We start from the raw sequence: 15840 nt of genomic DNA, 5'->3' as shown, positions 1-15840 counted from the left end.
ACGCCGGGAAAGCCTTCGTAGCCACAGTTTATCATTTGTTTGCTGAAATGTAAGCACTTTACAATAAATGTACCAGTGATATTAACAAATCGCATTTAACCCAACGGGCACTGAGGTAAGGGGGTTGGTAGCGTCGCTTAGTGCATGCTCAAGATGGATAGTATCTATGAAAAGTTTAAAGTGATGAGACTTTTGTGTACAAGACTTTTCATATGGATGAAACATCATTTACAAGCCATTGGCGTATCAATCTTCACCATTTGCAACGCTAACCAGTTGAGAATCCATGCTGGCTGAAAGAAATGAATAATCAGAACACAGTGTGTGGAGTAAGCTTTCCAAGATTCATAACATTCGTCCTGGTTTTATTGATAGTTAACAGTAATAAGTATCTACAGTTCGTAACAGATGTGCTGCCTTAGTTACTGGGAAAACTCACTGAACATAAGACAAACCACGTGATAGCAGCGCGAAGGTAATGTCGCCGATTTCGCACATGTTATTTACTGACCGTCTTAAAAGAACATTTACAGCTGATTGGATTCCTATTTCGAGAATTATTATGAATGCAGTATGTAGAATACTAAACAAATCAAATGATTGGTTATTCAAATAAAACACCTAGAAAGCACTGTTACGGTAATTCAAACTATTTCGCTACCTTCGCCTACTTCACAACCTTTGTAGAAACTGTTAAGTAATTATTAAATTCCTTGAACCTATCATCTGGTCAGAAATGGAATGTGCCACATACTACCTGTAATTAATGCTTTATACCATCCCTACTAAACATAAACTCTGTGTAGCTCCTCCACTAACACAGTTGTTTTGGTTATTTAACAGCACATTAGTTCTCATTCACTGAATTCTCCGTTGGTGCTTGACAAAAAATGACAATCATATCAAAAGGGAAACAGGCTGAGGACTTTATGTGTCTAATATTTGTTCATCACTGTAACAGTACAAAACAAAATATAATCGAGAAAAATGTTTCCTTTTTGACAGTGTCTTATTTGTCAGTTCTGTTTGTTTCTGCAATCTCTCCTCATAGCCAAGAATTTTGTCCATTCCTTATTTTACAGTCTTTTTTGTTGCTATTAACAAACAAAATTATTTTTAAAGGCTTAGTTTTGTTGAGATGTGGGGCAGTCTCAACCACAGAGATATAGTTATGTTTCTCATATATCTTTGTCCAATTTTCTTGTTTATCTTTGTACTATCGCACATCCCCTTCTGTTCTCCATTCCATTTCCAGTGTTGTTGTTGTTATTTAAATCTTTCACGTAAGGTTTCTTCTTATCTGCTATAGCTTTTTCGAGCTCACTATTCCATACTATTAATTACTATTAACCTTTTCTTTTTATACTTTTTCCACTTACTTAATATTTCATATGCTTTGGTGGACAATGTTATTGTTATAATCTTACATTCACTATTGTTGTAATTGTTTACTTTTATTCATAATCATATTGATCCAGCCTTTGGTTATGCAAAGAATTATTCTTTCTTTATGTACTGTGTTGACTTTATCTCCTGAGATAGATTATATTTTTATCTAAAGAGACCTGATATTATCACATAGACTTACTCCTGTACTCTGCATTAGTAGAGTAATTTTGTTGTCTACCATAAGATAAACCATTATAAATATATTTATACTTTACAGGAAAAGAAGTTCATTATAAATCTACAAACGTGATGATGTGTGCTTCTTTCACAATAGTGGCATATCTACAGTGAAAACACAAATAATTATCCTACAACAGACAGCAATTCTTTGTACCTTCTACGCAGATGCAACTGTAAAATAATTTGTGAAAAATTCAAGTAATAAAATGAAAAGCACTCCCACGCTTGTTTACTGCGAAATGTGATGTGTAACCACCTTTACTATTTTTAATACCTCTCAGTTTCATATTCTATCACCATATATAGACTATTGATATGATACAATATGGACTAACTTGCATAAAATGTTTCTGTTTATTGCTGTTATGGAAACATCGTAATATACGCTTAATTTTCTACAATTTAAATATCTGACACGTAAAACATGTTCTAAAAATTGAACTAACGTAATTTATAACATGTTGATGACGAAAGCAGATGTGTTACGCCCTTAAAGCAGTATAACGATCAGTCAATCACACAGCTTGCTAAATATATTGGACATACTTAGTACTTAGTAACTGAAACCACTTACGTCTGTTTTTAGTGGCTAATTATTACTTTATTTTCCTCACCGAGACACAGAGCTGAGAGGATAAAGTGTGTAAACGATGTCGCCAACGCCACTGGTCCTTGTCCTAAAACGAAAAACACAGCTCCCGCCAATGCGATCTGTCTGTAGGAGAATCGCCGAAATAGCTGATTGCACAGCAGACCTGCAACAGGCAGTAACAGAGATACGAAATTCGAGTTTATTTAGATGTACCAGAAATAGACATTTGTATATTTACATCTATATCTGTATTAAATACATAACCTTAATCTACATGACTGAGTGGCACTACCATTTCCTCCCTTAAATGTAAGCACTACAATTTCCTCCCTTAAATGTAACTGAATTATCGTGGGATTTCATAACAATTGCTATTTTACTCAGCTACATAGTAATAAGATTTTGAACTTTTTATGAAACGTTTTATTTTCTATTTACATAAGATTTTTTAGTGCTACTCAGATAGCCTAAAAGCGTGAAAGGTACCAATAACACATCAACACCTTCATTTGTGCAGAGAAGTACAATTTGATAGATTCACCATAAATTGCATAAATGAGTAATTGTCAGCAACATAAAATCAGTCGCCCATGTGTTACACTTACGTCAGACACATCTGAAAGGGGATTTAAGCGTGGTCATTTTTCCATACTTCCTCTGATGAGCCATGCACGGCAGATGTTCTGCCTTTTAATTTAACTTAAGCATGACCACTCTGTGTTGATTTCAGCTGCACCTGAAGATGGGGCGAGACCCCAAAACACGTTTGTGTAAAACTTCAATAATAAAAAATTTTGTACAACTGTAGCGGAGGTTTCACTTACGGTCAATTTACGTAACACCTGTCGATGTCCCACTAACGGAGATTTATGGCTCCTGTTACTGTCATGTTGAAAAATAGGGTTTCTGCCGGTTATTCCCGTCTTTCTTGAACGGTATTTCAACTTCGAGACTCGCAGTCTTCTTGAGGAAAGCCTGAAGAATTACATCTGCTGTTATTATTTGGACGTTACACCGTCCGAGCAGAGCTGCTCTAGGTAGCCTACTGCAATTACCAGTAATCCTCCTGATGGTTTCCCGTAGCTGCGTTGAGCAATCAGAAATGATGACAAGAGTTCTCTAGCAGGCGTCATTACCTTTACTTCCTCTCCTTGACTATATTTTACTTTCAAGGACCAATATACCATGACAGAGCTCCCTACGCATACGTGAGGCATCTTTTCCTTTATTCGAGATAATATTTTCGGTTACTATATTTGTATATTAACAAAAATGTATGATGCATTAGCTGCATATTTCACTGCCTGGGATATATTTTAAAGTATATTTTAAGAATAATTTAATCTTGTCTACTTTCTAAAAGTGTTTCCTTATACTGCACAATCGAGTGCTTAATTAACTAATCCCAGGTGCTGACTAACCCTTCTCTTCTTCCGTTGCCGGTTTTCCTTACTCTTCTTCCCTCATATTTTCGTTATAATATCTTTCCATTTACATACGTTTTACGCCCACTTAAATTTTAACAAATTTCTGTCTGTCATTATTTTATCCGTTACTGTTACCTTATTCTTCCTCTTTTCGATGGTCCACGTTTCACGCCAACAAACTTATTTGCTCTAGAGCTGAAAAACTGCGATTCAACACGTAATTCCAGTAGAGTTTGTCTACTGAAAACAGTTTCGCTCTTGAGCGCCAATCTGCTATTGATGTTAATTTTACCATGGTTTGGGACCACACTAATGTAGTACTTTTCAGATGGAAGTTCCAACATTTGACTGAATGGATGGTTTATTCTACTGTACTATTATGATTTCGGCCTTTGGCCATTTTCAAGCACAACAATGTTGGTCTGATCAGATTTGTAAAAACGAAGTCATCCTCGAAATCATAAATTCCGACTATTACTTCCTTTGTATCACTCTGGTTACGCCCAAAATTGTGGTACTTGAAAATTGCCAAAGGCCAAAATCATGATATTACAGTAGAATAAACGATCTGTAGAGACAAATGGCGAAATTTTCATTTTAGAAGAAGTATGGCGACCCTGCCAGGATTTTTTTAACATTCTGCGTGGTGTCTGTTTGTTATATATCTTGTCTCCCTACCACTTTCGCGCAACGACGCTATGAGTGTGTTTTTTAGGGAATTGAGTAGTTTGAACCTGGGACCTGTTGCTGGTAAGGAGACACCAGACCACACATGACATGTAGAATTCAGAAGAGTTCAGTGAGACTAGCGATGATATAACCAAATAATGATTTCAGAGTCAGCTCCACTGCACTCCCTGTAAAAGAATCTTAATACTAACTAAATTTAGTGGAAGGGGTTCAAGGCTTTCCTATTTTTAGTTAGGTGGTAAAATAACATCGAAAAAGCAGTTAAGTTTACCATTGGAAATTTTATTCTACTCACAAAACATCGTTTATAAATTGCACTATTGATAAAAGAAAATGTTTTAGTACAGGATGGTAAAAACCAACTGCGTTCAACAAAAATGTGAACGAATATTCCCTGAATGGGTTTCCAAGTTCTACAATGGATCGAAGGATGACCTATGCCATATCACATCTATAATCTAGGTTTAAATTAAGTTTCACAAAAGAGAAAACTATCAAAATGGTCTACAGTGACCCTCAATTATCTTTAAATACTTATCTAACTTGTCGTAAATTACAGTGGCTGATGTGGCTTCTCAATAACTATATAACAGAAAAATCATCGCGTTTCAGATTTTTACTTCAAGTGGCAAATGTGAACACCATGAGCTTCAATCGACGATCGACACTAGTATTACACAAAAAGGAGGTGTAACAGATGAGACTTCTGCAGTTCTGAGTGAAGCTTTATGCGCTGTTATGCGGCATCGTGTGCTTTCATTACCTTGTCGGTGTTTGTCAGGGGGCGGCGGGCAGCACAGCTCCGCTCACCTCACCGTCTCGGAAGCAACTCTCGTTCTAACTTCTCCTTACTACAATTAACCGAAGTTGGTTTAAAAAAAACTATCTGGCTGTGTTTTCATCTGACCAATCAGGGTCTCAATGTTAACCTTAAGCTCCGCCTACAAAAATTCTGTCTATCCAATGAGAAACGTTATACTTTTCGCGGCGGGGAAATGTTTTTAAAGTTTGCAACGTAACAGAGACGCGAAAAAGTCTCACGCTAAAACTTGCAGCTGGTGTGGTCCTTTTAGCGTTATCGTAAGGTCTATACTGTTCTTCTGGAGGGCTCTATCTTTTAACATGGGCTGGGGAGTGGTCCTGATCTAACAGAGACGCGAGAAAGTCTCACTCTAAAACTTGCGGGTGGTTTGAGGTGCTAGCGGTTAGCTGGCGACGTGGGTGTCCGTCCCTTATCGTAGGGCCTTCCAGCTTAACACGGTTCTCCTCTCGGCTTCTGTTCTCGTTTCTCCCCTCGGAACTGCGTCTGTTTCACAGTGGGAAGGTATGACATGCATTTAGGCATTCTTGTGTTAATCAGTGGTATTCCATTTGCTCACTCGTCACTCGTATTACTTTGGTTAATTTAATGTCACGATTTATTCGGAGCTATGTGACATACTACTGGATTTGCTTATCATTCAGGGTTTTCATGGAAGGTGTTGTATTTGCCTGACACCTTACAAGTACTGTTGATGTCTTCCTTGTATTGATCATTTCGTGTACTTTTATTCCTGAGATAGGAAGATTCTTCACTTATTTTACTAATATAGTCTGTTTAATAAGAAGTACTTTCCTTTTAACGGCCGTTCGTGACTTTTATTTATATTTTGTTAATTCCTTACAACACTCCTGCCGCAACAACTACATAGACACAGCGGGTTACGGCTTGTACACCGTCTGACCAAATGTATCTGGACACCCCTATTTTACTCCACAATTGACCACTAGAAGTCGTGAGAGGCGGACTCGCAAGGATGAATGGAAGCAGGAAATATTGTGTTCTTAGTAGGGAAGCAGTAACAGCAAGATGGATCACTCAGGCGAACTCAGTGATTAGTCGTTAGATAACACCTGAGTAACAAATCCTTCAGGGCATTTCATGCTAAAGCTGCCCAAAACGACTGCTAGTCATCTCATCGTGAAAATGTAAATATTAAATGGAAATGCAAATGAACAACCGCAGCTAAACCAAGTCGATTCAGACTTTCTTACTGACGGACAGGGACCATCGAACGTTGTGTAGGGTGATTTTAAAAGATTTGCATGAAATCAAGGGAAAGAATCAGTCTAGGGGTCCAGAGTGGTACCGCCAGTGCAACTAGAATCGGGACTGGGCCTAGTGAGTTAAAGACAATGGGGTACAATGGTCGAACAGCCCATCATAAACCTCAAATTCCGTAGCAAATATTCATCGACACTTGAGATGGCGTTAAGAGTGAGCCACTGGACTGTGGATGACTGGAAACATGTTATATGCAGCAATGAATCACAGTACATCCTGGTAGTCCGATGGAAGGATCTGGGATTGGGGAATACATGAAGAAAGTTTCCTGCTATCGCGTGAAAAACTCCGCCGCGCGGATTGGCCGCGCGGTTAGAGGCGCAATGTTAGGAATTGCGCGGCCTTCCCGTCGGAGATTCGAGACCTCCCTGGGCATGTGTGTGAGTGTTGTCCTTAGCGTAAGTTATGTGTAAGCCTAGGGACCGATGACCTCAGCAGTTTGGTCCTTTACGAATTCACACACATTTGAAAATTTTCGGGTTTAGTCCTCTTTTTGCGCTTCAGAAAACACTAAATGCGGAAAGATACGAATGCATTTTACAACATTCTTTACTGCATACAGTAGACGAACAGTTCGGAAACGATGACTACTTCAGTCAGCATGACAATGCACGCTGTCATAAGGCAGAATATTTGAGGCAATGGTTTATGGACAACAATATTCCTGAAATGGACTGGCCTGCACAGGGTCCCGAGTTGAAGCCAACGGTACACTTTTCGGATGAGTCAGAACGTCCGCTTTGCCCCAGCCCTCAGTTTCAAACATCACTACCCTCCCTGCTTTCAGCTCTGGAGGAAAAATGGACCGCCATTCTTCCACAGACATTCAGATACCTCACTGAATGTGTTTCTAGCAGGGTTAAAACGGCCACAAAGGCGATGGGTGGACACATCCTCTACTAGTATCTACTAATAGGTGGCCCTATACTTTTGATCAGATAATATATGTCAATCGTGCTTCCCACTGTCAGGAGAACGGCACGACAAGATTTTTAAGTAATGAAAACTGTGGCTATCCATATGAGTGCCAAAAGAAATCCGCTAAATTTCGGGTACACACAAATGTAAAGGCTTTCAATTCAATGAAGTACCTAGGGGTTACTGACACATGACGCAGTTGGCGCCAGTCGTTTCTCTGTATTCATTTAAGATCTCTGCGATCGACTCTGTATCGCGTGGCCGCGGTGTTCCTCTTTGGTCGCTTTTCGGCTACTTCCGCCCACGAGGCTGTGGGGAGAGGCTGACTTTTGGTCGGTTGGTTGGCGCTCCGGTCTGCAGTCTGGTTGCCGGCGGTCGCTCTTTGCGCATGCTCTGCTTCTTTCTGTCACGTGGGCAGTGGGGCTGCATACGGTGCGGCTTTGGAATGTATCAGCCTGCGACTGGATACACTGCAGAATCAGACGGTGGGAATTATTCAGGTTTTTGAAGTACTGCTGTATATATGTATATTGAATTTCGTGCTGTTTGCAGTTAACGGCTCTTTGAATGTTTGGATGCCCATGTTATCTGTTTCGTATTGATCACTGGTGCACAACTTATTGAACAGTGGTTACCTGTGTGAATGAGGTTTGTCTGTTTTGAACGCACTTGAGATACGGGCAAGGAGTGTATATCTAAGTGTATGTCTTTGCACTCCGAAATAACCACAGGTTCAATTTTCTGGCTGTCTGCCGGTATTTAGGTAATGTTTTCAGAGGTAAACAAGCAGGGGGCTTAACGATGAAAAGTTTATTGTATGCTAGAGTCCTGTAATACTGTAATTATTGAATGTATGTTTATAGAATATATATATAATACAGTTAATCGGCTCTGTTTTTATTTAGTTAAGTTATGACTGCGTGATTTAGCGCTATCAGCAAATTCTCATATATTTGAGTATATTATCACTTCATGCTTTGGCAGTAATAAGCCTGTCTGCACATAGGCGTATTATTAATGACAAAGTAGTGCATATTTAAATGGCTTGTGGGTCCCTTGTGGCCGTATTTCTGTTTGGAAATTTTTCTAATGTGTTAAGGATTGTGTTACTCTGGATATTGCCCAGTTGCCGTGTGGTTTTATGTTGTTGTTTCAGTGGTACAATCAGCGGTGCACGTCGTCCCAAAACAAGCTGGTCGTTTAACTTGGGGACGACGCATTGGTGGCGGCCAGTTTGAAATTCTGTCGCTGTGTTTAATCAGTAGACTCCAGTTCTCCGGCGATTTTGAGTATTTTATTATTTGTTCCTGGTGACGCCGAGCCATCCATATCTCCTTCGCCGTTCCTTTCAGCTTTCATTCAGGCTCGATATGAGTTGTAGTTTCCGCGCACCTCTGATGTGCCACTACTTGTCACAGAAATTTTGTAATACCTGAAAGATGCCTTTCATTATACTGAGTTTTTTAATATCTTATTCAGAAAGAGAAATTGTGAGTTTTTTGTGATGTTAAATTTTAAAAGGTGTTCTGCTTCTGTGGAAATTTTTGTCAGTAAACCATTTATTGTTAGTATGGTTCTTAAGATTTATGTAAAGAGGGTTTTAAAATTATTGTTGGGCGTGGGCTTTGACGCCCGTGGGCATTTTGTTTGTTTAGTAATGTTTCAAATTCTAGGGCAATTATGTATATTATTCTGGGGTAATAGCAATTTGCTGTTGTCATGCAACTGTTAAATCTGTTGGAAATTAGAAGCCAGAATTTGTTTGACTGGTAATTATTGCATTGTCTTTATTGAGTTGAAGTATCCTTTAGCGTGTGTCCGACGTCGCAATTACAGTTATGAACTACTTAAAATGGGACGCTCACTTAGATAATGTTGTGGGGGAAGCGAACAAAAGACTGCGTTTTATTGGCAGAACACTTAGAATATGCAACAGTCTGCTAAAGCTATTTTCTACAATAGGCTTGTCCATTCTCTTACGGTGGCATGGGAAAGCACTGTCTAAGGACATCGAAAAATTTCAAAGAATGGGGTTGCCAGTCATTAAAACAAAGCCCTTTTTATTGCTTCGAGATCTTTCCAGCAAATTTTGATCACAAACTTTCTCCTCCGCACGGGGAAATATTTTGTTGTCAACCACCTACATCTATTGAAGGTGGCTCGATGAAGACTTTGCCAGGCACTTAGCTGTGAATTTCAGTGCGCAGGAACAGATCCTGGTCAAGTGTCATATTCATCACTGTGGTAGTCATACCATGCATACACAGCATGAAACATGTTGCATGTTGTAACTCACTTAAAATACATAAATTTCCTTCTGGGCGTACTGCCACCTCATCTCATAACATGCTTAAAATGCTAAAATAATAAAATATTTGATGTTTCGTCCGTGTTTCCTCATAGTGGAGAGTAGTTTAGATGAGGAATAGGTGCTTCAATAGATCGGGTTTATAACAGTGTCATAAGAACGCCTATGTGCAACTTCTTGCATTTTATTGGCCATAAATACCACTGGTTGGGGTTAAGAAAAAGGGATGGGGTGTATTGCTGGCTATTCATGGATTAGTAGGCATTCTGGTGTCCGATAAGCCATTGTGAATCGGTGACATGAGCACAGGATTACGCTGGCCTGCTGTCAGCTGCCCAGTTGTGTGTACGCTGTGTGTTTAGCAGGTCGCGGCTGTGTCCGGTGAGGAAGACGTCCTGCGATCACACTCTGCCCATCGTACTGGGATTGCCGGCAGTCAGTTCGCGTGCGCCCATCCACAGCCGTCTCGCAAGTACTCCGGTTTCCTGAAACCTTACTGGCTCGGCCTGTGGTTTAACCACTGGTATATGCAGTTCGCTCCAAGACTCTGAAGGGGCAACTTCAACGCGCTCAGATGGTGTAAACACTTTCTTCTCGACCACTAATCGCGAAGTGGAAACAGTGACAATTTGATGTTGGCACCTCCCATATTTGCATAGGCTCTGCCAAATCGTTAAAACTCTTGCTACTCTGCGATCAAAACCATGAACGGTGGTGTGATGATGATGATGTTTGGTTTGTGGGGCGCTCAACTGCGTGGTTATCAGCGCCCGTACAATTATCCAATCTTTGCTCAGTCCAATTTCGCCACTTTCCTGGATGATGATGAAATGATGAGGACAACACAAACACCCAGTCATCTTGAGGCAGGTGAAAATCCCTGACCCCGCCGGGAATCGAACCCGGGACCCCGTGCTCGGGAAGCGAGAACGCTACCGCGAGACCACGAGCGGTGGACATGAACGGTGGTGGTTGATGCCCCACTGCTCGGAATGAATACTGACACTTTTCATGCGCCCATCAGTGAAGTGATTAGCGAAGGAATCATCGGGTCTCACAACGCAGACACATCTCTTCATGTTCTATTCGTCGATGCAAGTGCAGCAAGAGACTTGCAGCCCTTGGAGAAACGACGAGACCTCACGAAGGATGAAGGACACGACGACCAACGAGATAAAATAGAGAACGTGTTACGGGTCGACGCCAAGCAGAAAGCAACCATCACCCAGCAAACTGTACGTACTTGCACCGCTGAATTAAACGAAACTACTGATGAAAGCCTTTCATCTTATTTGTTGAAAGTAGAAACGTAGGCTGGCTCCAACCTATGGCACTAGGCAGACTTATTAGACGGAACTATGAGTCGTTATTCAAGAACGTAATCAATATTACGGCGTCAGGGATAAACCGTCTGAAAATCGAGACAGTATCAGGATTAACTGTAGATGCCTTGGTTCACCACTTTTTCTTAGGAAATTCAAATTTGGAGAACGATACTCCAAACTTCTTTACTACTAGATAAGGCACCATCAATAGTGTTGAAACCTCACTTACAGGACGAAATGCTAACGGAACTGACGTTTCGCTGCTTAGCTACTACCGTTAGGTGACTTAGTAAAACTGTAAACTTGAATCGGGAAAAGGTAACAAAGCCGTCATCAGTTTGTGGAGTGACATTTACATCAAAGCGGCTTCAACAGATTGTTTATATTCCTGGGATTTTCTTCCCAGCGGAGGTGTATGCACCATCTGTCTTACAATGCTATAATTGTCTGAGATTTGTGTTAGCGAACACAGCAGAAGAAGCGCGAGATGTGCGTACTGCACAGACCCATACGGAAGTGAAGCATATTGGAGGGCCAATCAGCGAATCTGTATTCAATTGTGCCAGAGGTCATAATGCCCTACCTATAAATTGCCCAAATATCTTTAATACAAAGAAATTAACAAAATTATATCTGTCAATATTACCTTCCAAAAATCAGCAAATGTGTTCGAAAACAGGCCTTGCGCCACTACAGCTACCTCTTCCCCAAACATTACGAGACTGGGTACAGAATTCTTCCCCCTCCCAACTCAACCATGCTGGGTGATGGTTGCTTTCTGCGTGGCGTCGACACGCAACACATTCTCCATTTTACCTCGTTGGTCGTCGTGTCCTTCTTTCGTGAGGTCTCTTTGTCGTTTCTCCGAGGGCTGCACTTGCATCGACGAATAGAACATGATGAGATGCGTCGGCGTTGTGAGACCCGATGATTCCTTCGCTAATCACTTTACTGATGGGAGCATGAAGTGACAACTCAAGGCAACTATCAACACCGCCACCCAGATACGCAACAACCAAACCAAGCCATGACGACAATGTCACAGATGTCAGGAACGGAGGCTCCACTGATTTCACCGCCGATACTACCGTCCCCTGCTCTAGTACAGCATGTCCAACTCTACCAAAAGCAACGCATAAATTCTATAGAACACAGAGATTCCACCAAAGCAGGGTCGCCAGAGAACAACTGTATAAATCAGAACTTTGCCTTCCTCTTGCTCCGTTGGGTCACAAACTCTAGCCACCACAACATTACAGGCTCAGCCAACCGAGTGATGTTGGGAAATACTTGGTTAACAACATTTTAAATATAATTATGGCTGCGATGACTTATACATCGTACCAGCAGAGTACTAATGGACGCACTCCAGATCAACAAACAGATTCGATTCATGTTGAGCGTTGAATAACACTTAGGCGATTTTTTGTTCCACTGATTTTTATTTGTATGAACTAGTTTGCGGCTTATTAGGCCATCATCAGATAACTACTGGCTATTGTTTACAAGGAGGTTGTGTTATTACGAACCAAACATTCTGGACTAAGATACAACGCAGTTACATACGATCTTTAGTTGTGGTATTGTCTTTGGAATTTTTAAACGGGACTTTTGACTTTTTGTTCTGTAAAACTGTTCTTTAATATAATAAATCACATTTTATGGTTTGTTATGTATGAGAACAATTAGAATTATTTAGAATACACGTTATTACAAAATTACAATTTTTTGGTATTGGTTGTGAACAATTGCACTGGACACTAATTGTTGGTTGTACAACAGCGATGTTAATCAAATATTACATTGTTACAGTTGAGTTACAGTTAGAAATGTAAACACATAAGGGATATTACATTGTACTGGGGTGTCAACTTGTTTACTATTGGGACACTCTATGGTTAGTAGCAGGTTCGCTGTAATGCGTAAAGTTTGAGAGTGGTGATGTGCTCAGTGGTATAGCATCAGGGACAACTTGAGTACACATCTAAAAGTGATACACATGAGAATTAAAAGCATTCTACATCCGAGTGAGTTGCAAAGAAACACAATTAACCTGTATCTACATCTGTGTGATTACTCTTCAGTTTACAATAAAGTGCCTGGCAGAAGGTTTGATGAACCACCTTCAAGCGGTTTCTCTACCGCTCCACTCTGGAATGGTACGCGGGAAAAACGAGCACTTAAATTTTTCTGTGTGAGCCCTGATTTCTCTTATTTAATCGTGATGATCATTTATCTCTATGTAGGCGGATGCCAACAGAATGGTTTCGCAATCGGAGGAGAAAACTGGTGACCGAAATTTCTTGAGAAGATCCCGTCGCAACGAAAAACGCCTTCGTTTTAATGATTGCCACTCCAATTCACGTATCATATCTGTGGTGCTATCTCCCCTATTTCGCGATAATACAAAACGAGCCGCCCTTCTTTGAACTTTTTCAATATCATCCGTCAGCCCCACCTGATACGGATCCCACACCGCACAGCAATACTTCAGAATAGGGCGGACCAGTGCAGTGTTGGCAGTCTCTTTAGTAGATCTGTTGCACCTTCTACGTGTTCTGCCAATGAATCGCAGTCTTTGGTTTGCTCTATTCACAAAATTATCTATGTGATCGTTCCAATTTAGGTTATTTGTAATTGTAATCCCTAAGTATTTAGTTGAATTTACAGCCTTCAGATTTGTGTGACTTATTGCGTAATCGGTGTTTGGAGTGTAATAAAGGACATAGGGAACTGTGTGGCAAGTGACATGCGTACATCTCCACCAACCGGTTCTTATGAGTGATACCCCCTCCTGACTATAGGAAAAGGAAGACGAGACGGAATATGAAGAGGACAACAATGTTGCTAATGCTTTTCCCTGAACTGTAGACTGCTCTCTTCCAAGCGAAGGGTACTGCACCTAATCAGGATTATACTGACTACCCAATGCTACGACACATTCCACACAAAAGGAAACTCCTGTTGCTCAAAATTTACAGTAGCGTATGGACACAAAAGATCAAAATCGACTCCCTGAAAAGGTGTCGTCCCGTCCCCATCGACAATTTTTGAAAAATATGTGATAAACTGGAGATGTATCGGCATGTCATCTTACTATCGTGTTCGGTGAAGTCAATGGAAAAATTACTAAGCGATGCTTAGAAAAGTGATGTGTAAACAATGAAATGTTAGTGGAGGAACAAATTGGGCACAGTAAAGTAAAAGGGACCACTGCAATCCTTTCACAGTCCATTACTGCCATAGAGCGAAATTTCTCTCTGAATAACTGCATGGCAGTTGCGTTCATAGACTTCCTTAAAGCGTAGACAACGTCGTAGTGTCAATTTTAGGGAAAGTGGAGAAACCTTATATTCCAAAACAAATAGCTCGTAATTTTGTAAGCTTCCTGAACAACAGGAATGCAATGATTTTGCAACACGGAGCTACTTTGGGATCGAAGCAACTACCAGAGGCCTCCTGAAGGGGTCCGTTCAAATGGTACAGGTGGCTCTAAGCACTATGAGACTTAACATCTGAATCATCAGTCCCCTAGACGTAGAACTACTTAAGCCTAACTAACCTAAGGACATCACACACATCCATGCCCGAGGCAGAATTCCAACCTGCGACCGCAGCAGCAGCGCGGTTCCGGAGTGAAGCGCCTTGAACCGCTCGGACACAGCGGCCGGCTAAGGGGCCCGTCTTGTCTCGCCTATTGTTCAATCTCTGTTTTGCAGACATTCATGATCTTTTTCCCATTGACGTACTAGTGTGACAGTACGCCGATGACATACGGATGTATGCCGTATACATTGGTCTTCAGTCTTGTCATCTGAAAATGCACACCGGTCTCATACGTCTGCATGAGTGGCTTGTAGAAAGTGGCTTCGAAATATCTGACAGCAAATCTGCTCCAATGATGTTTACTTGAAACAGGAATCCAGTAGCCCAAACAGTGCAACTAGGACAACATAATTTTCCAGTTGCGAAAATAACACTATTTTCTGGGATGATTATAGTTGATAAAATAAGATGGGTTCATAATATCCAACACATAATTAACACACGTGAAAAAGCAGGCATTCTCGTAAGAGCTACGACTGGAGTATGGCGGGGCTCTGATAAGCGGATAGCGAAGACTTTTTACCAGCCCATAATAAGAATGTATAGCTCAGCGTCAGTTACTTGCGTATAGTTACTGGGGCTTTTATGCTAACCCCAACCAATGCATTGCTGGTAAAAGAGAATTAATCAGCGTTAAAACTGCGAAGAGTATTCGGCTCTATTTCGACCAAAACGGGTCCCTCGACGAAAAAAACTGCCAATTAACATCTTGCTTTGGGCGCGGGAGTTACTAGATAACTAAACAATTCCCACCTGTAGCGGCTGAATGTATGAAGATATAGGCATTAAGGCACTAGGTGTGGGATAGTTCTCTCATACCGCACTACAACAGACGGTACGAGACATCGACTTTGCAAACTGATGTCAGGACCTATTTAACGTTTCAAAATCGGGATCCCCGTAACGCAATTCCCTTCTCACTATAACGATGCATGCGTGGTGTAAACAGATGGCTCCATAGCAGACGTAATAGATAATATCTGATAATATGCCAATCCAGCAACTGATTAGAAACCGTTATAATAATTGTAACAACCTAATAGCTGCCGCAGTTTTCGACGATGTGTTTCGGTTGGATACGATTTATCGCAACATCGTGATGGAATGGATGAAAGGCCACTTTGAGATACCTGGAAATAAACTCTCGTAGCAAACCGAGCATCCTCCCTCTCATAGGACATTGATTTTTAGATCAATGGCACTCACTACGCATTAATTCATCCCACGACTCCAAGAGTATC

General features: G+C 40.9%; 1 protein-coding gene across 1 annotated transcript in view; it reads right to left on the bottom strand.

Moving 5' to 3' along the window:
- LOC124606102 (monocarboxylate transporter 13-like) overlaps positions 1-15840 on the bottom strand; it is an 80627-nt gene that overhangs the window by 57140 nt on the left and 7647 nt on the right. The window contains exon 3 of the mRNA XM_047138068.1: positions 2244-2384. Coding sequence (XP_046994024.1) covers positions 2244-2384 — 141 coding nt within the window. The remainder of the gene's footprint in view (positions 1-2243; positions 2385-15840) is intronic.

This window comes from Schistocerca americana, chromosome 3 (assembly GCF_021461395.2).
Source record: "Schistocerca americana isolate TAMUIC-IGC-003095 chromosome 3, iqSchAmer2.1, whole genome shotgun sequence".
NCBI lineage: Eukaryota > Metazoa > Arthropoda > Insecta > Orthoptera > Acrididae > Schistocerca > Schistocerca americana.
Note: the sequence above shows the minus strand (reverse complement) of the source record. Positions and strands in the feature narration are given on the sequence as shown.